Source organism: Enhydra lutris, unplaced genomic scaffold, assembly GCF_002288905.1.
Source record: "Enhydra lutris kenyoni isolate GAN:26980312 unplaced genomic scaffold, ASM228890v2 scaffoldscaffold11, whole genome shotgun sequence".
Classification (NCBI taxonomy): domain Eukaryota; kingdom Metazoa; phylum Chordata; class Mammalia; order Carnivora; family Mustelidae; genus Enhydra; species Enhydra lutris.
This window is the reverse complement of record NW_019154095.1, coordinates 19,557,052-19,578,119: the sequence shown is the minus strand read 5'-3', so window position 1 is coordinate 19,578,119 and position 21,068 is coordinate 19,557,052. Positions and strand designations below refer to the sequence as shown.

Sequence of the window (21,068 nt, the reverse complement as noted above, 5' to 3'; positions counted from 1 at the left end):
AGCTGGGCCCCTGTGAGGGCCCAGGGGGTTGGAAGCACCACGCCTTCCGGACAAATGGGGCGTCATCCTAGTTGCCACTCATTTGGGGAATCATACTTAGGGTATAAGCTGCTCTGTGTATTAGCATCAAATAGAGATTAACTTTGGGAAAAATGCAGGCTATACTGTTTTTGAATGTCAGAGCTGCCATGTTTTACTCTTGTGGCCTTGGACAAGATTCATGACCTCTCCAAACCCCCATGTCCTCACCTATAAAAGGAAGGAAAACAGTAGTATCTGTGCCATAGGGTTGTGAGGACCAAGATGAAATAACACGGCGCCTGAGCCCTCTTTCGTCTAGCTCTGTTTCGTTTCAGTGTGGTCCCTCTCCGAGTAGCTAAGGTCTCCCCAGTGGGCATTCTTTGGAGGTCCTGGGAACAAATGAATCTTACAGAAGCCCCAAGAAATAACTTCTAGGCTTCAAAATCAAAGTGCCATTAGTTTGGTGCTACCAACATAAAAAAGATAATGTTGTCCGTCATATAACTGGCCTCCAGGGTCTTTTTTGTTTGACTCAAATCTAGAATTTGTGAAGTGAGCCCCTCCCCCGCTGCCAGAGGCTTCCATGCCTAGTAAACCTGGTGATAAACACCACTCAACCATTAAAGCCCAAATGAAGGCAAGTAGGTATTTGATTACAGGTTTGATTAATGAAACCCAGACCTAAGACTAACTGTAACCATTCCGGATTCTTTAAATCTTGAAAACATTTGAGTACTCAAACACTGTGGGTCTAAGTCATTTAAGTAATGCATGCCCCTTTAGGGAGGGACCTTCTATCCACTCATTTCAAAGTTAGGGTTTTTTCTTAAGTTATTTGTTTTCTTTCCCTCCCCATCAACAGAGAGAATTTTTCTGAACACAGGCAACAGAGGCGTTCTGAGCTATCTTTGTTTATTCTGTAAACAGGCTACCACGTAATGTATGAAATCAAAGGCAGTCTTATCAGCAGGCAAAAATACTTTCTGTCCTTGTGCATCAAGTTGTTAGACAAGTTGCAAGAACAGAATCCCAAAGATAAAACCTAGAAACAGTGTCCTGGTCAGTTTGAATTTGTGTGAATTAAATGCTCTTATCCTATGAAAAAGGTAGAATTGCAATTATGGGGAAAACTGGGTAGCTGAGCGTGGAAGACAACAGATAATGCTGAAGGTTTATTTGAGGAAGACCGAGTGCTGGTCATCTGGAAGCTGTTAGGGCTGTCATTCACACTTCTACAATACCATGTATTGCTGTGTATGGAAAGGCCTTCTCTTTTCAGCTATTTCATTATTTCCTGATGAGGATTTTTGTTTTGGGGTTTGTTTTCTGTTGTTGTTTCTTTTCTTTCTTTTTTTTTTTCTAGTATTTCATTTTCAACAAATGAAATTGTTTCCCTAATTATAAATTGACACTACTCCTTGGCAGGGGTAAAAAAGTATTCAAAGTAAAAATATCACTCTTGTTCCAAAAAAGAATCTGATTCAAGTGCTGATTCATGAACTCTGTTGTAACCCTTGAAGCTGCCGTATAAAAATTTTTTCAGTAGTCATTTACACTATTGCTATGATTGTCCCAAACATTATCCTGTCCCATATAGGAAGTTGTAAAAAGAATTGGGATATCAAAGAGGCACCAATTTCCTTACCGTGTAAGAACTCACTAAATTTTTTTTTTTTATTTAAAAAAAATTTTTTTTTTTTTTAGATTTTTTTATTTATTTATCAGAGAGAGAGAGGGAGAGAGAGCGAGCACAGGCAGACAGAATGGCAGGCAGAGGCAGAGGGAGAAGCAGGCTCCCGGCCAAGCAAGGAGCCCGATGCGGGACTCGATCCCAGAACGCGGGGATCATGACCTGAGCCGAAGGCAGCTGCTTAACCAACTGAGCCACCCAGGTGTCCCAGAACTCACTAAATTTTTGAACAGAGTGTCCAAGATTGTTATGTCTAAAAATTGGCTTATTTTTCTATTTGAATTTTGCTTTGAGGTAGAATATGCCATTTATTTTTATTTACCAAAAACACTGTTTGGTTCCTTGTTGCTGTTCCTGTTTCTGTGAAAGGAGACATCACTGGCTCTTACTTCTTGGCACTGTGTGGCGCTATCTAATGGCTCAACCAAGGGACTCTTGGAAGAATAAATTTCCCGTTGAGACTTGTTTGTTCTGTGAAGAATAAGAAGCCCCTGATAGTACCATAGCAAGATGTCCTTTTCCTATAAAATAGTAATACTCAATCTAAATGAAGTTTAAGAAACGTCAAGGTATTTTTAAACTATTCACCTTGTAAAGAAGTTTCTAACTCTGTTCTGAGTTATAGAATAATTTTATAGAATAAAGAAATTCATTAAACATGTCACCTGTCTGGAAAAAAATATTTATCTACCGCTCCTTGGCTTCCTATCTTTGCTAACATTCTTTCTTTGCCCTGTAGGCGTCTAAATACTTTAAACAAATGTGCAGTGATGAAGCTGGAAATTAGTCCACATCGGAAGAGAGTGAGTATATAAAATGTATAATAGGATGGGGAGGAAAGCGGGCAGACCAAAAATTGGATTGTGTTTTGTAGGAGGTTTTGTCTCTCAAACTCTTATTACTTCCTTATTCCAGAAGTCTACATTTTTAATGTACATAATCCAGTCAGGTTTACCCAAGATCAAGTAGCCTTATGTAACTGAAACCAGTCGTTGCAGCTAGCCAGTAAATTGAGGTTTCCCCACTGTTTTGTTTTGTTTTTAATGAGATAAAATTGACACATGATACTACTAGTTTCAGGTATACAACATAGTGATTCAGTATTTATATATATTACAATGTGATCACCACAAGTCTAGTTAACATCCATCACCGCACAGTTAAAACATTTTATTGTTGTGGTGAGACTTTTTAAGGTCTTTCTTAGCAAATTTCAAATATACAGTACAGTATTATCAACTATAGTCACCATGCTGTACATCACATCCCCAAAACTTATTTATTTTGTAACTGAAAGTTTGTACCTTTTGACCCCTGCCTCTGGCAACCACCAGTCTGTTCTCTGTGTCTGTGAGGGTTTTGTTTTTTTTTTTTTTTTTTTCTTCAGCTGTTTTTGACAGGAACAAATCATCTATTATTTTGTGTTGTTAATTCAGTGCCTACTACAGATTAAAGGAAGGAAGCTTAGGAAATCCCAGTGAATCCTCCATTATGCCCTTCAGGACTTAAAGCTAAAGTTCTTTGGAAAAACTCTCTTCCCACATGTAACAGTAACTGTGTTTTGGGGCTGCAGGGATGGAAGAGAAGGCTGGCTTGTGGGGTACTGAAGGATAATGGGAGCCTGGAGGGAGGAAAAGAGTTGGGGGAGACGGAGGGAAGGGCAGCAGATCCCACACATTCTAGGCAAATGGTGGTGCATAACTTCTGTGTATGAAATGTGAGGTCCTTTTATGAGCTCTTAAGAGAAGAGGTGGGTGTAGTCCTGGGAGTGAGTGTCACAAATTAGAGTAAACAGGAATCAGGTTGGTCAAAGAACTTATGTCTCTGTTCAGAGTACAAATTTTAATTATCCTAGAGTCCCTCACTTGCAACAAGCTGCCTTCTTGGGGGAGTTAAACCTTTTAAACAAATGAACTGGAACCTCAGCACCCACTGAGCTGTGGAGAGGAGTCTGTCAGTCAGCGTGGGATGCTCTCTACTCATTGTCCTGTGAAACGTGGGTCATGTGACATTCTCCACACCGGTGGGAAAGACCTGCATCCTTCTGAATGGTGCCTTTTGATACCCCGCCTAGAGGGCTCAAATGCAATAGTCTGTCACGCAACATAACACAGAGTCCCAGCCATAAATCAGGCAGTGTCAGCAACGATGTTACTTCATGTTTTTGAATGTTCCATGCTGTCAGGACTGGGTATTTGTGAAGCCTTGTTAAATTGCCTGGAGCATGTCTGAGGTTGAAACTTCACAGGACACGTGTGGCGTTAGCTCCCTACTCCGTGTCTGGTCGGGAAGGGAACAAAAAAGACCAGGTAAGAAGCTGAAAAGTGTCAGACTGAAAAATTGTGGGGGCTTATCCCCTTGCTTGGTGTCTTCACTGGTCTGTTAGGAGATGTTGTACACTCTTAGGGTGGCTACATATTCTGGTTATCATTCTTCTTAAGGGTTTGAAAACTACCTTTTTTTAATTGCAAAAGAGACTATAAACACATGCTATCAACAGACCACAGAATTGGAGGCAGACCAGAGGGAGTCCTACCCGTTGCTGACTCCAGTTCCAAATATTTTGCATGCCTGGAATTTTCACAGATCTCAAGAGGTTTCCTCTGTGAGCCATTCAAGAACAGCCTATAGATCCAGCAGTTTCTACAAAATAACTCTTACTTAGCCTGAAACACCCGGGCAGGCTTTTTCCTGTTAAAGTTCTGAGGTACATCTTTGTAATGTAAAAAAATAATAAAATCATCATCCAATCGAATAATAACATAATAAAATAAAGATACAAAGGGGGAATTGACACCAATGGCATATTATGAGCCGCGTCCTGGGCCTCCGGCCCGGGCACGCATCCTGCTCCCTGCTGTCCGCCGGTCCCAGTGATGAATGCCTCCATTCTGTCCTTGCAGAGTGAGGACTCGGACGAGGACGAGCCTTGTGCAATAAGCGGCAAATGGACTTTCCAGAGGGACAGCAAGAGGTGGTCCCGGCTGGAAGAGTTTGATGTCTTTTCTTCAAAGCAGGACCCAGCCCCCGGGGCCCCCGATGACACCCCCCTGAAGAGCGCGGCGAGCCATGAAAGCATGCTGACGGACCTCAGCGAGCGCCAGGAGGTGGCTTCGGTCCTCAGCCTCAGCAGCACGGGCAGCCTCCCCGTGCATGCGCCCCGCGCTGGGGACACGGCGACACCCCGCACGAACTCAGTCATCAGCGTCTGTTCCTCCAGCCACTTAGTGGGCCACGATGACTCCTTCTGCAGCCTGCCCTCTCCCAAGGAACTGTCCAGCTTCAGCTTTGGCATGAAGGGCCACGAAAAGAACGCCAAGTCCAAGACGCGCAGCTTGCTGAAACGCATGGAGAGCCTGAAGCTCAAGGGCTCGCACCACGGCAAGCCCAAGGCGCCTTCTAAGCTGGGGCTGATCATCAGCGGGCCCATTCTGCAGGAGGGCATGGACGAGGAGAAGCTGAAGCAGCTGAACTGCGTGGAGATCTCCGCGCTCAACGGCAACCACATCAACGTGCCCGCGGTGCGCAAGCGCAGCGTCTCCAACTCCACGCAGACCAGCAGCAGCAGCAGCCAGTCGGAGACCAGCAGCGCGGTGAGCACGCCCAGCCCGGTCACCCGGACGCGGAGCCTCAGCGCCTGCGGCAAGCGCGTGGGCATGTACTTAGAGGGCTTCGATCCGTTCAATCAGTCCACATTCAGCAACGTTATGGAACAGAACTTCAGGAACCGTGAGAGCTACCCGGAGGACACAGTGTTCTACATCCCGGAGGATCATAAGCCAGGCACTTTCCCCAAAGCCCTCTCCAATGGCAGTTTCTCTGCCTTGGGGAATAATAGCTCCGTGAACTGGAGGACCGGAAGCTTCCATGGCCCCGGCCACATCAGCCTGAGGAGGGAAAACAGCGACAGCCCCAAGGAGCTCAAGAGACGCAATTCCTCCAGCTCTGTGAGCAGCCGCCTGAGCATCTATGACAACGTGCCGGGCTCCATCCTCTATTCCAGTTCGGGGGACCTGGCCGACCTGGAGAACGAGGACATCTTCCCCGAGCTGGATGACATCCTCTACCACGTGAAGGGCATGCAGAGGATAGTCAATCAGTGGTCGGAGAAGTTTTCAGATGAGGGAGACTCGGACTCAGCTCTGGACTCGGTCTCTCCGTGCCCCTCTTCTCCTAAGCAGATACACCTGGATGTGGACCACGACCGAGCCACACCCAGTGACCTGGACAGTACGGGCAACTCACTGAATGAACCCGAAGAGCCCTCAGACATCCCGGAAAGGAGGGATTCTGGGGTTGGGGCCTCCCTGACCAGGTCCAATAGGTGAGACCCTTGCTTCCCTCTGGAGATTGGGGGAGGGGGGCAGGGAGGGACTGCTTCCGCCCTTGTGTGGGGGAAATGGGGTCAGGTGTGGCATTTGTAGCCCTGCGGGTTCCCAAGAAAAGTGACAGACCAGGAAATCTGAACATCCAAAAAGCTTAGAGACTGTTTAGCGGGTACAGCGTTTCAGTTGGGAAGGAGGATGTAAGTCCTGGGGATGACTGCTGGTGATGCTTGTGCAACAGTGTGAAGGTGTTCAAGGCCTCTGAGCTGTACACTTGGCGGTGGTGTATTTTACTCCAGTGGGGGAAGGGAAAGAATGGGATGGAAGTTGAGTCCTCTCTGTTCCTAAGACAAGACACCAGCGAGCAGCCACTGCCGATTTTGCATCTACCTGTTGAAGAGCCCTTGTATTCACTCCCTCCCCCACTCTCCTCCCGCAGGCACAGGCTCAGATGGCACAGCTTCCAGAGCTCCCATCGGCCGAGCTTAAACTCCGTGTCTCTGCAGATTAACTGCCAGTCGGTGGCCCAGATGAACCTGCTGCAGAAATACTCGCTCCTAAAGTTAACCGCCCTGCTGGAGAAATACACACCTTCTAATAAGCATGGCTTTAGCTGGTAAGGGTTAACTGTGCTCAGTCAACTAACTGGGGGGATTTGGGGTCAGTTCCTTGAAGCTGTCCCAACTCCGAATATGTTAACAGTTCTATCCTTTATGGATACCTGTAGACGATCACCCAAATTTAATGTCTGCATTCTTGAGGCCCTATTTGATACTGCTCAAGCCAGTCGCACTTTAGGGAATAAGCGGTGGGATTGCTTGAGTGAGTTTCAGCTCTCTGATTGACAAATCGCTGGTTGTTGGGGTGACTCTCTCACACTGTGGAGCTGCCTTCTTCCCAGGGTTAGGCAGAACCCACCAGAACGCCTGGGTGGCTCAGTAGGGTAAGCATCCGACTCTTGATTTCCGCTCAGGTCACGATCTCAGGATCGGGAGATCCAGCCCCTCATTGGGCTCCGTGATCAGCAGGGAGTCTGCTTGAGGATTTTCTCTCTCTCTCTCTCGATCTCTCCCTCTGCCCCTCCCCCCTCTCTAAAATAAATAAATCTTAAGAAAAAAAGAAATAACCCACCACAGATAAATATATGTACAGTATCAGATCATACTTCTACAAAGAAGGAAAGAAAAATTTTGTTCATATCATAGGATATTGAGACCAACTTTGAAACATTTGACATTTACAGCATCTGGCCTTATAACCCTCTTCGTGTATGTTTTTAGAAATCATTTTTTTTTTAAAGATTTTATTTATTTATTTGACAGAGAGAGATCACAAGCAGGCAGAGAGGCAGGCAGAGAGAGGGAGGGAAGCAGGCTCCCTGCCAAGCAGAGAGCCCGATGCGGGACTCGATCCCAGGACCCTGAGATCATGACCTGAGCCGAAGGCAGCGGCTTAACCCACTGAGCCACCCAGGTGCCCCTAGAAATCATTTTTGATGTAAATATTTGAAGCATCTCTCAAAAAAATCTACCTGTGCTAAAAAATTCAGGTTATGTTTTTTCTAAGAGAGTCTTCTTTTTTTTTTTTTTTTTTTTGACAGATAGAGATCACAAGTAGGCAGAGAGGCAGGCAGAGAGAGAGGAGGAAGCAGGCTCCCCACTGAGCAGAGAGCCTGATGCGGGGCTCGATCCCAGAACCCTGAGATCATGACCTGAGCCGAAGGCAGAGGCTTAACCCACTGAGCCACCCAGGCACCCCTCTAACAGAGATTCTTAAACAGCGAATAATAAGCACAAGGAATCCACTGCTCTGAGATAGTGTAGACTAAAGTATATGTGAAGGTAAAATTCATCAGATGAATATCAGATGTTCATCATACTTTCAAGAATACGGCCCTTGGGGGCACCTGGGTAGCTCAGTGGGTTAAAGCCTCTGCTTCAGCTCAGGTCCTGGGATCCCAGGGTCCTGGAATCGAGCCCCACATTGGGCTCTCTGCTCAACGGGGAGCCTGCTTCCTCCCCCTCCCCCACCCTGCCTACTTGTGATCTCTGTCAGATAAATAAATACAATCTTTAAAAAAAAAAAAAAAAAATACGGCCCTTGGCGTATACAGCACAGCTAGAGACCACTAGGCCACGTGGGTCATGCATGGGACCTGATAGTGCCTACCTTAAGTTCTCTGCTATCAGTGCAAAGCAGACACCTCCCCCCAGATTGACATCCAAGTGCATCTCAGTGTCTGCAAGGTATCCTTCAGCCTTTTCACTCTTCTGAGTGTTTATTGTCCCAGTTGCACAATCTGCTTTTTATAAAAACAGAAGCAGCCCATTTCTCTTAGTAGTGGCCAGAGGTACCTGGGAGAGTCAGCAGTGTTCTCTCTCTCTCCTCAGGACTCGTAGTGAGTTTAACTTCAGCATCAAAGCACCTCCCGTTCAAAGGCTGTTATTATGTGAGCCTCGCTAAATACAGAAGTTGTTTGTTCTGAATGACAGAAATAAGTATTGACCGGTTTATCCCCACATGCTTCGGATTCTCGGTGGAGATCGTAATGTGTTCTTTGCACATTCCGCCGCCAGGCTTTTCTCCCCTGACAAAGCGAGTATTATACATACTTAGAGCTGTGATACCATATACTTAACTGTATGGAAATACAAATTTGGCTCTGCGCTTTACTCTTACCTTTCGTAGGGCTCTAAATGGTAATGTGTCGTGGCTGTGGGGAAGCCCTCAGCAGGCAGAGCAGCCTGTCTTCTGCAGTGTTCCTCTGTGCTCAGAGCCCGGTTTTCCCTGCTGGTTGTTTAAAAATACATATTTTACATCCTCGTTTCTGAGTTGCCCACCCCCTTCCCACCAAACCCTCAAGAATCTGAAAGTCCGTAATACTTCTCGAGTTCTGGTCAGTTTTTCCAGTGAGTCAAAACCAAATGTAAAAGCCTCGCATTGTGGGATCCGTGGAAGAGGGAGAAATTCTACGCAGTTCTTTTCCTGTTCGGCCTTGCCCTTTCTTGTCCCATCTAGAGAGGTCACTTGTAGAGCTGAAATTTCTGCTTGACGGCATTAAATGCATTACATCGGTTTCCTGCTGTTCCATTTACTGCTGGGGCTGGACCTGGTTTTAGGACTCCAGGGAGCCTGGCGGAGGCTCACAAAACCTTCATTGTTCTTTTCCATCTTCCTTTAGAAACCTAAAGATGTTATACTCTCCGGGGTCATCAGCAGGAGGATTTATTTTGACTTCGGGTCATTAGCTTGGCCCCCACTGTTGAGCTATGGAGTTGGTTTTCATTATATTGGACCAACACCACGCATCTGCTCTTTCCTCATCCAGCATTACATGATCCTTTTATACCTTAAATGCTTTGAAACTCATCAAAAACTTAGAAATGATTCTTATCCATTTATAGGATGGACAGGAGCATGTTTTTCAAATTGTCAGGAAGTGCCTTGTTAGGGTCCTGAATGTTTTCTGTTTCTGGTCCTTCCTGTGCTACCATTTTGTGAGGAAGCCCATCGGCTCCCTTAAGAATATAGATCCAGTTCTCAGGGGTTATAGTGGAAAGAGAATCCCCAACAGAGAAAATGTTCCTGGGTCTCATAGCCCCCAACTCTCAGAAGATCCAGAATAGCCCTGTCCCACGGAGCTGTCTGGGATAGTGGAAATGTTCTATATTCACTCCTCTGGTGAATATATGGCCACAGATGGCTCGTGAGTTCTTGAACTGTGGCCAGTACAACTGAGGAACTAAATTTATAATTGTATTTAAATAGCCACCTTGTTAGCACAGATCTAAAGCCCAGAGGGTTTCCCTGCAAAGATGGATAAGGGTATATAGACAAATAAACATCTCTCCCCACCCTCACTACTGGTCTTTAAATAGGGCAGTGCCCAAGTTCATGAAGAGGATCAAGGTTCCAGACTACAAGGACCGGAACGTGTTCGGGGTCCCTCTGACGGTCAATGTGCAGCGCACAGGACAGCCCCTGCCCCAGAGCATCCAGCAGGCCATGCGCTATCTCCGCAACCACTGCTTGGAGCAGGTGAGGACCGCTGTGCGCAGGGCCCATGGGACCGGCGAGCCTCAGACTCAGGCTTCCTTTCTATAATCCTGCCGTGGAAATGCTGCTTCTATCCTGACATGTCATGTTTTTCTTCCTACAGGTTGGGCTCTTCAGAAAATCCGGTGTCAAATCCCGGATTCAGGCTCTGCGACAGATGAATGAAAGTGCCATAGACTGTGTCAGCTACGAGGGCCAGTCCGCTTATGATGTGGCAGACATGCTGAAGCAGTATTTTCGAGACCTTCCTGAGCCGCTAATGACGAACAAACTCTCAGAAACCTTTCTGCAGATCTATCAGTGTAAGTGTTCTTTGATCTCCACGTTGTCAGCCTTGGGGAAAAGTGGGACCAGCTGAAACCTGTGGCTTCCTTTCATGCCGTTCTTTGGGACCCGCACGATGACCTCTTCGAAGTTTGTGGAACAGGTTTCTGTATACCTGTTGAATAATGCAAAAACAAATTTCCCTTATCGTTCTCTAATTACTGGTGCAATTACACATTCTTACATTCTTTTTGGGGGGATTGGGGCAGAGGGAGAGAGAAAGAAAATTCAGGAAGCTCCATGCCAAGTGCAGAGCCCAATGTCAGGCTCGATCTCATGACCCTGAGATCATGACTTGAGTCAAAATCAAGAGTCACACTCTTAACCCACTGAGCCTCCCAGGTGCTCCCCACATTCTTACATTCTGATCCAGGAGCTCACACTTTCATTTGCTTCTAGAACAGGTCATTGAAGATGCTTAGAAGAGCAGGTACCAAGATAGTTCTGTTGATTCGCATCTCTGTAGCAGGGCCTGTTGTGTTTAAAACTTCACAGGTGTCTGTGTGTTTTATCTTGCTGTAAAATGAATAAATAATCTTTTTCTGTTATTCATCTCCGCTTCTGCCAGAAATACTTGGGAAAACAATACCCATGCCCTTCTCACTTTTAACTAAAGCTTAAAGCAAACAGTTGTCTAAATTAATGATCAAGATCAGGATTATAGCATTTACAGCCCTGTGTTTTTCTTGGCTCGGTGTGGTGTTACAGCGATGTAATATAAAAGCAGCTTCTCTCTTCGTGCTCAAATTGTCTTGAAACCAGCGCATTGGACTTTATTTTATGAGAAATGGAGCTGATCTGGATTATTTCATTATTTGTTTCATCCTTTCACATTTTATGAAAACACAGGTCACATTTTCCCCACCAAGGTATTTGTTATGTACTGTAACCATGGAGCTGTTTTAATCAGTTTGTGCTACGGAGCTGGACTTGAGTGACTTGATTTTTCCACCACATACCTCTTAAAAGACAGATTTGCCTAGTAAAGGAGACCTGAAGGTTGGGCCCAGCTTTTTCTATGTGTCTGTTATTTTACTGGCTTGTTTCTCAAGCATATATTTTTATACTCGTTTCTCAGCACGCTTTCCAAAACTTAAAGAAATTACTAGAAAAATAGCTGTTGTTTCAGCTGAGTGTTTTAGCAACTTCCTTTCCGCATTTTACCAATGAGCAGGTCAGTTATAATTCTGGAAAGTCCCCAGAGATACTGAGCATTTTGTGTCAAGGCTGAGAGAAAGTTTTTATTCCTTTGTACATATCTTAGATCTGATTTTTCACTGAGACTAAACCAAAGTATAAATGTGTGTAATGTTTTCAGTAATCGAGAATGGTAAACTAGGGATTTCTTAAAAAAAATACTTAGAAAAGGAGAACTAATTTCCGTAAACCCAAAGAACATCATATCTGGAGTTGAACTCCGAGGTGGATTTAGGGGAGGATATTGGCATTGTAGGTGTTGAAAAATTTTTAACTCCTCCACAGACAGGAAATACTTGAAGCTAGTGACGCTGGTGGCGGTCCCTAATTTCTTCCATATTAACCTCAAGTACACTTTCTGCAAGTGCTTGTTCAGTACTGGGCATGAGGTCTTTGGGGCTGATGTTTGCTTTGGGACGTTTCCTCGCAACGTGCATGGACAGGCGCTGAGCTGACCGGGGAAATGCTGGTGTTGTACAGGTGTGCCCAAGGACCAGCGCCTCCAGGCCATCAAGGCCGCCATTATGCTCCTGCCTGATGAGAACCGGGAGGTCCTACAGACCCTTCTTTATTTCTTGAGCGATGTCACAGCAGCTGTAAAAGAAAACCAGATGACTCCCACCAACCTGGCTGTGTGCCTAGCACCCTCCCTTTTCCACCTCAACACTCTGAAGAGAGAGAATTCTTCTCCAAGGTACGGGTCCAACGAGATGTGCACACATACGCTCTGTTCTTCAGACCGGGGCAGCCTACCTTTCCTTCTCGGTTGTCCCCCTGGGTTTGCTGGATTCACACCTGAGGCAAGCAAATAGGAGTTTGCCTCCTTCCTTCACAGCCCTCCTTTCTTGTCAGCCCTGGGGGTGTGAATTTCTAGACAATTTCATGGCAACCAGGTTTTGAGAATTAGATTTGGGTATGTGCTTTGCCCTGGCAAGTGTTTGCCCTGACCCTCCATGGCAACCTTTGTGATCTTGCCGTCACACTCTCTGCCAGCCAGAGATCACGTGGATTTCCTGATCTCAAAACTGGATGGAAATAAGGTGCTTGCCGCCGTGGCTTCTGCGGGCTAGAGAAAGCCAAGCCCCCAGCCTGTGCTGGAAGTTGTAAGGCAGTTAGCTGGGTCTCAAAGAACTAAGGATAACAGTGAGCCTCAAAGCCAGGACATGGCCTAAGCCCATTGTGTGCAAAGCTTCTCTTTGGATGTATGTAAGCTGGGAGTGGCAGAAGAAGTCAGAGGATCTGGAAAATATCAAAGGCTGTTATTTGCTCAGCACTTAACTCTGACCCAACCACCGGACTACACCCTTGACATTCAAACTCTGACCCAACCACCGGACTACACCCTTGACATTCATTCTCTCATTTAATCCTTGTCACAATTCGAGGAGGTGAATATCCTGGCAGGGAAGTGAGACTGTGGGGAGAGTCAGTTTAATAAGTAACTTGCCCACATCTGACGGGGAAATGGCCGAGCCCATTGGAACAGTTTACTGCTGTGAAGGCGTCACGTAAGGGCCTCACAGCGGATAGGTCAGAAAGGAGGCACTCACTGGACTGCACACTGTACCTCCAACCCATCCTGCTTATCCTTTTCCTCAGCTCCAAAGGTACTGGGCGGTTGCTCTGATTGTGCTAGGGGATGTTAGCTTTGCTTCTGAAAGCCATACAATACTTAAAATATCTTTTTATCAAAATATCTTTTTAATCTCATTCTCACGTGAACAGAGGCATTCCATCTTCAATAGGATAGGGAACTAGAGATGTGCAGAAGAGAGAGATCAGATAAGATTAAGACAAAACCTCTAGGAAACAATAGATGGTCCCCTCGCCTTCAGGAGGGGATTTTATTTAAACCGTAAAGAATAGTGACACTATTTACTACCACATATGCCTCCTCTCCATGCACCCCTTGAAGCTGCCTTCCTTTGTCCCCACCAACATACCCAGACCTTCCAAGCCACCCTATTTAAATACGAACCTGTTTAATGTGATGGCTTAAAACAGCCTAGATCTCCCTGAAAACCGTCCCTTTCATGTTTTTTTGTGCTTTGCTGATAAAAACTGAGGAATTTTAGTAATCAAAGTAAAGCTCCCCTGAACCTCTTAGTAACACGTAGGCTCCAGCAAGATGGTTTTTTTTTTCCCTCTCCTTTGGGTTTCCTAGAATAACACATTAATTAAAAACACGTAAATATTTGGATCTTCACCCTCCCTTGTGTCTTCTGCTTAGGGTAATGCAGAGAAAACAAAGTTTGGGCAAACCAGATCAGAAAGATTTGAATGAAAACCTGGCTGCCACTCAGGGTCTGGCCCATATGATTGCTGAGTGCAAGAAGCTTTTCCAGGTAAGGAGCTGGGGAGCTTGGTTATTCGCTGAGGGTAACATAAATCACTAGGACAAAATCTGGGGCACCCAGCTTGTTCACATCTTACCAAAAGATTTTTCCACAACTGGAGATGATATGCATAGCTCAAGAATGTCTTTTTTTTTTTTTCCCTTTTCTAAGAACATCTTTTCTGTTTAATAATGTATAAGCTCTTTAGAGTTAATGTGTTGAATGAAATTTGCCTATCTCTATGTCCCTGACTTAGAAAGCAAAAGCAACCAGTGATCTGAAATAAATTCTGTATCTGGAAAGCCGCCTCCTCCACGTAAAAACCACCTGGTATTCATCATTTACCCTCCTACTGTGACTTTCCAAAGCAGAAGAACACCTTACATGAGAATAGCCTTTTTAGATACCTCTAAAAGGTGATGTGGCCTCACGATACCCAGGGACGTGGGCAGGCCCAGCCCTCGCCGTGTGGGTAACAGAGCAGTTAGAGGGCCCGCGCTGCCCTAGAACGTGGTGTGTTGCCCTCGCACCGCCCCTTCCACTGATGGTCGTCAGGAACAAGTACAGGCACACTCACCTCCTTTTGGTCTCTCACGTCCCCCACAGGTTCCTGAGGAAATGAGTCGATGTCGGAATTCCTACACGGAGCAGGAGCTGAAGCCCCTCACTCTGGAAGCGCTGGGACGCCTGCATCACGACGCACCGGCTGACTACCAGCACTTCCTCCAGGACTGTGTGGACAGCCTGTTTAAAGAGGTCAAGGAGAAGTTTAAAGGCTGGGTCAGCTACTCCACATCTGAGCAGGCCGAGCTGTCCTATAAGAAGGTAAGTCTTGGCCCTGTTGTCAGCTTGTTGTGTTCCAGCGGTCAGGGTTCAGGTTCCATAGGTGAGACCCTGTGGCCAGCTCAGCTCTCCGTGGAGATCTGTCACTCACTCCCGTCCTTGTAGACCTGGCTAGCCAGGTGATTAGGTTCCCCAGGTAAGAGAAGAAGCCAGGTCAGCAAGGAATCATAGTTATCTCACACTTGTTGGAGGAACCAGACCATTCTCTGAAATCCTCTGGTTCCACAGAATCACAGTACAGTTCCTTGGGCTCAAGGTATTGGGCGTTAGGGCATTCTATGACATGCTTAGATTTTTCCATAATTTGATCAGAATCCCCTTGCACACTCCTCTGTTCTCAGCCACTCTTCTCTTGGCCCTTTAATGAGTGCGGATTACTTGGGGGAGAAATTAACTTGTTAGGACTAAAAGCCCCTTGAGGTCAGGGACATCTTGTATGGCTTAGCATGAGGCCCATGATAGTATTTCTTGATCCTGTCTCTACCACCTTGAAAAGAGATAAAAAGTGGAGAGCATCTAGATGGCCATGCAGGTGTTAGCATGCAGATGAATTATCTTAGTTTTATTGCATTGACCCTAATATGAGTCCCAGGAAGAGAGATGTTAATAATTTTGACCAGAAAATTGGTCAAAGGCCAGGTTTTCTGGCCTGCTCCTAAATATACCTACAGACACCAGCATAGAGGTAATAATTAGTCTGCAAACACGTGACTGTAAATACAGTTGGCAGTATGCCTTCAAAGTGTAGGTGTGTATGAGTTGTCTTAGCACTGAAAAAAACATGCTTTTCAGGTGAGCGACGGACCTCCTCTAAGGCTTTGGCGGTCCACCATCGAAGTCCCTGCCATGCCTGAGGAAATCTTAAAGCGCCTACTCAAAGAGCAGCACCTCTGGGATGTAGACCTGTTGGATTCCAAAGTGATTGAAATCCTGGATAGCCAAACTGAAATTTACCAGTATGTCCAAAACAGTATGGCGCCCCATCCTGCCCGGGACTACGTTGTTTTGAGGTAAGAGCTTCCAGATGGATCACTGTAGCAGGGATGTACCTGGTGTCACTGAATGTGATGAGATGGTAAAATTATGTGAAGTAGAAGGTATGCTTCTGTTGAACCCTTCCAGATACGGAAAATGTATCTATAATATCTGAAAATAGAATGCTTTTGGAATTGAACTCAGAAATAGAGGCACATTCGGGGCACCTGGGTGGCTCAGTTGGTTAAGCATCCAAATTCTTGATTTTGGCTCAGGTCGTGATCTCCAGATCGTGGAATCGAGCCCCGCATCGGGCTCTGTGCTTAACACAGAGTCTGCTTGTCCTCCCTCTGCTTTTCTCCACGCTCACGCTCTCTCAATCTCTCTCAAATAAATAAATAAATAAAATATTTTAAAATGTTTAAAAATACAATAAATAGAGGCACAGTCAATTGGCTGTGTTCACTGGTAGCAGATTCTTGCCCCTTTTAGGACACATTTTCTCGCTAGGAACAGCTAGTGAATGCATAAGCCAGGAAATAACACTGAAGTCCCCAGGGAGCTGTGGTTAAAGCCGAACTGTATATAATCTGTAAACTCTATGGAGACAGTATCGAATGAGGAATTCCCAAAATCCTTTAGGAAATGGCACATCATTAGTCCAGAGCTTTCCAACAGAGCACTACTCATTTGGATGTCCACGTGCTAGTACATTCATGAAATGTAAAAATGGTTTTCAGTCCCACATCATCTTGGTTCTCCTTCAGAGAACTGGTGTGTGAATATAAACACGCTGTAGCGGCTCCGTATGGAGTTGCTCTTTTGAGAGCCCTTGGACAAGTTCAGAGGAAGCCACCTCTCCAGGACTGGGTCACACAGCACAGGAACTGATCCTGCCTCTCAGCTCTCTCTTCTGACACGAGGGCCCATTTTCAGCTTGGCTTCTAGGAGAGTCCATCTTTTTCCCTCTGGTTTTATCTCTACAGAACATGGAGGACCAATTTACCAAAGGGGGCATGTGCCCTTTTACTCACGTCCGTGGATCACGACCGGGCCCCTGTGGCAGGGGTGCGAGTCAATGTGCTTCTCTCCAGGTATCTGATCGAACCCTGCGGGTCAGGGAAATCCAAACTCACCTACATGTGCAGAGCTGATTTAAGGTAGGTTCTGGTTCTCATTTTTGTGATATGGTGAGGGTCAGGAGGATGAGACTTTTTGTCTGATACAGAGAATGGCTTACGTGAACACATCATTGTATCTTATCTACTCCCTAAAGAGCAGTTTTCATAAAGTAACCCCTTCCTGTTTCTTGGTCTCTGTGGGACCGCTTCCTAATTTCGATCCCTTAGAGAAAGTGGTAATACACTTCTGCCGTGCATTTAAAACCGTAGGAACTGAGAGCTTGAGCTAGCAAGCAGATGATTCTCATTTTATATTCAAAGGTATTTGAAAATCTGAATATATATGAATAAACCTATGTTTCAGTAATTAATCAAATGAGTGCTCATACCAGAAAACTCAATGAAATTCAGCAGTACAGCCAAAACATGAACCTCTCAAAACTTTACAAAGTCGTTAAATTCTCACTTACAGTCTTTACATCTCGGTACATTTTCAGCCATCTGCATGATCAGTTTTTGTTCTGTAATGCTCGAGCTTTCCTTGAACAATGTCACTCAGCATCTGTACTCAGTAAGTTGTTCCTTGAGGAACTTCTGGTTCCAAAAGTGCAGTGGCCGTGCCAGGAGGTTACCTGGGACTACCAGGAGTAATCTTTGTTTATGTGGCTTCTGGATCAAGACTTGGAAGTATACTCAGAGCTCCGTCCGGCTTCTCTCAGTGCTTGCCAACGCGGAGAACCCATCTGCTTTTCCTTTCCATTGCAGGGGCCACATGCCAGAGTGGTACACAAAATCTTTTGGACATTTGTGTGCAGCTGAAGTCGTGAAGATCCGAGACTCTTTCAGCAATCAGAACACTGAAACCAAAGACACGAAATCTAGGTGATTATGGAAGCCGAGTGGCTGTGTCCACTGTCCGGACGTTAGTTTCTGGACGCCTTTTGCCAGTCCTTGGAAGACTGGGTTCTGAGTCTAGTCCTGAAAAACTAAGAAAAAACTAAGTTGGCGTGTGGGGATCAATTGTAGCGATTTAAGACGTTTTTAAAGCTGCTTCCTGTTTGTTGAAGGTCTAGATTATAGACCTTGACTGGAATATATAAGACTGTGCAAAAGAGAAAAAAAGTATTCTTATTCAAATTGCTTCTGAGAAGCAAAACTATAAAGACGTTACAGAAAATAATGAAGATACTTCATTCTCTTGCGATACTGGTGTCTGTGTCCCTATGTCATTGTATTTGCAGCGTGTTGGGGGACTGGTGTATCCACTGGAGTAGATGGTCCTCTTCGAGCTGTTTCTCACTGAGATGAGCAAAGAAAGGTTTGCACAGAGGAGTGTGTGTATGTGTGTTTGTTGCTGGTTGAATGGCAGAGACATAAACGTTGGATGCGGTGTCTGGTACACTGGGAGCCTCCGAGAAGGATTTTGATGTGTCAGGTTCAGTTTAACCTGGAATTTCTGACTGCCCGTGGACCCATCCAGAAAGGGGACCCAACACCCTTGTTCACTTACTTTTTTTTCTCCAAGTTCTTAAGCACATTCCTTTTTTTTTTTTTTTTTTTTTTTTAAACCAACCTCTTTCCCTTACAAATAATTGTAGTCAATTTATTCCTGTGTCCCTTCTCAAACACGGTTGTCTTTAGACCTGATTGCAAATAGTGAAGAGTTTTTAACCAGTATAAATTAGTTCAGGGAAGAAACTACCCCCCTCCCCCCCTACCACACTTACTAGCTCCAAAGCACAGTTTCATTTGGGGTTTTTATGTTTGTTCTATAAGTCAAGATAAAACGAATCAACACTCAACATCTACTCCCGAATCAAGCCTCAGAACGTTTTACCTGTTGGAATGCTTTGCGTTTTCATGTTTATAACCAAAACTCTTAAGGACACACCAAAAACATAGGAAATTATATGGATCCCAAGGAAATCCCTGTAAATTGAACTCGCGGCATTAGAATTTAACAACAGGTGCTGATTGTTGTTATTCACGGCATTTCTGAAAGCTATGCGTGCTTAGTTGTTGCATTTGTCCTTTTCAGCAAATAGTTTTTCTGGTTTTGCAACTTTTTTTTTTTTTTTTGCTTTATTTTCCCTACATTTCTTTTTCTTTTTCTTTATAACGATGCCCTTGGACTATATTTTAGTGGTAAAGAAAATAGTTATCATAGGGAAAAAACCCAAAAAGCACCAGCACAGTTTCTCGGAAGGGTAGGTGGTCTTTCTCCAGGTTGTACTGTAACCGTACAGACCGACTCATGGGACAGTATTAGTGAATTTTGTATGGATCAGAAGTGCATAACGTATGAATGAGAGTTGTAAGAAGGATTTTTATTTTGTTATAATCTAGTTACCGTTGTCAGTGTTATTTCAAAGGTTCTTTGAAGAATTTGTGGGGGAAGGGAAGATTAGAGTTTTAAAATTTGAGTATTTTGGATATCAGTGTTCCTCATGAAGATATAATTGTATATTCAATTTTAATAGCTTTCAGATTTGTAAGATTGTATGTTGTATATACCATTCTATTAAGGTAAACATGTATACATGTCCACTGTGCTTTCAAACATAGATAAAGCATGTTAAAAATTATTATTTAAAATATACTTGTATTTATACCTCAGATATTCTTTTGGGTTTTGTACCTCAAGGCTTTTGTTTTTTTCCTAATGTAAATACACTTTACGTGAATACAATCTAAGTGAAAAAAAAAAAGAGGTTTATAACTTGCTCTATATCTGTACAGAATATAATCCGTAAGTGCACTATTAAATGTTTAAAGTAAGGGAAAGGTCCGGCCTGCTTTCCTGTGTATTGCATCTCACGCCTACTCTTAAAACCACAGATTGCAACGCGTATCATTCTAGCAGCAACTAAAATGAAAATCAGATTTGCTGAAGGAGAAATCGGACTGCAAATCATTCCGAGGCCAAACTGCCACTGAGCCACTCTCTAACAAACAGGAAACCCTGGTGAAGGTTCAGGAAACGTGGAGATTCTCTCCCAACAAAGGTCGTTAGGAAACGATGCTGAGAAAGTGACAAGAATAAGGAACCAGCGAGAGGAAGATGCTCAGAAGCGAAGCCAAGGTCACTGTTTAAGTCCACAAAAGGTCTCTTTCCCACTGTTCAGCTTTCCCGTGGAAAGGATTCCTTACAGTTTGACAACAGGAGAACTCCAAGGATGTGAATGTTCCAGGAACTCTAAGTCACCTCGAGTGCTATCGCCACGACTTACTAATTGTGACTAATCACCTAGATTGTAAGCTCTTTGAGGGCAGGGCTCTTCTACACATCTTTATAATCCCCTACAGCGGCTTTCAGTGTTTTGTACTTGTAGGCACCTAATAAATTTATTATTTGCTAAATGGAACTCATTGAATCAGTTTCTGTTATTTGAGAACGGGGAGAACCTGAGATGCCATCAGTCAGAGTCCTCACGTGGGCACATCACTGCCCATTTTGGGATTGCAGAGAGCGGACGCGGTTAAACCCAAGGAATCTGAAAGCTTAAGCTAGAGAAGACGCGCAGATGCTGTGTAGAGAGGCTGTCGGCGCCGATTCTAAATGAGTTCTTTGTGATGGAGTTTGAATCATAATACTGCTTCTCGGGAACTGATACCATTTCAGAAGAGGTTTTATTCTGACACTCAGTCTGGGCATAGTTAGAGGGGGAAAAATGAAACCACAATAATTTTTAAAAGACACACAGAGACCAAGGGTTTTTTTTTGGTTTTTTGTTGTTGTTGTTGTTGTTTTGTCTTCTCTACTTCCAGACCTGGTTTCCTCAGAGCTAAATAAGGCACAGGGGGGGCGCCTGGGTGGCTCAGTGGGTTAAAGCCTCTGCCTTCAGCTCGGGTCATGATCTCAGGGTCCTGAGATTGAACCCCACATAGGCTCTCTGCTCAGTGGGGAGCCTGCTTCCTCCTCTCTCCCTGCCTCTCTGCATACTTGTGATCTCTGTCTGATAAATGAATAAAATCTTCAAAAAATAATAATAAGGCACAGGGCCCTTGGGTGACTCGGTTCAGAGTCTGCCTTCAGCTCAAGTCATGATCCTGGGGTCCTGGGGCTCGAGCCCCACGTCCAACACTGCTCAGCAAGAAGCTGGTTTCTCCCTCTGCCTGCCATTCTCCCTGCTTGTGTGCTCTCCGTCAAACAAATAAGTAAAATCTTCAAAAAAAAAAA

General features: G+C 44.9%; 1 protein-coding gene across 3 annotated transcripts in view; it reads left to right on the top strand.

Annotated features, from left to right (window-relative positions):
* The window catches only part of LOC111144544 (DLC1 Rho GTPase activating protein), a 408,863-nt gene extending 388,610 nt beyond the window's left edge, over positions 1 to 20,253 (top strand). The window contains exons 8-18 of one of the 3 annotated variants that reach the window (XM_022498870.1): positions 2,451 to 2,514; positions 4,615 to 6,035; positions 6,476 to 6,652; positions 9,915 to 10,074; positions 10,196 to 10,394; positions 12,094 to 12,307; positions 13,844 to 13,958; positions 14,556 to 14,774; positions 15,585 to 15,802; positions 16,754 to 16,927; positions 17,654 to 20,253. In XM_022498870.1, the coding sequence (XP_022354578.1) occupies positions 2,451 to 2,514; positions 4,615 to 6,035; positions 6,476 to 6,652; positions 9,915 to 10,074; positions 10,196 to 10,394; positions 12,094 to 12,307; positions 13,844 to 13,958; positions 14,556 to 14,774; positions 15,585 to 15,802; positions 16,754 to 16,927; positions 17,654 to 17,774 (3,082 nt within the window). In that variant the 3' untranslated portion in view covers positions 17,775 to 20,253. The remainder of the gene's footprint in view (positions 1 to 2,450; positions 2,515 to 4,614; positions 6,036 to 6,475; positions 6,653 to 9,914; positions 10,075 to 10,195; positions 10,395 to 12,093; positions 12,308 to 13,843; positions 13,959 to 14,555; positions 14,775 to 15,584; positions 15,803 to 16,753; positions 16,928 to 17,653) is intronic. The other 2 variants (XM_022498871.1, XM_022498872.1) reach the window with 2 other exon arrangements.
* Positions 20,254 to 21,068: the final 815 nt, after the last annotated feature.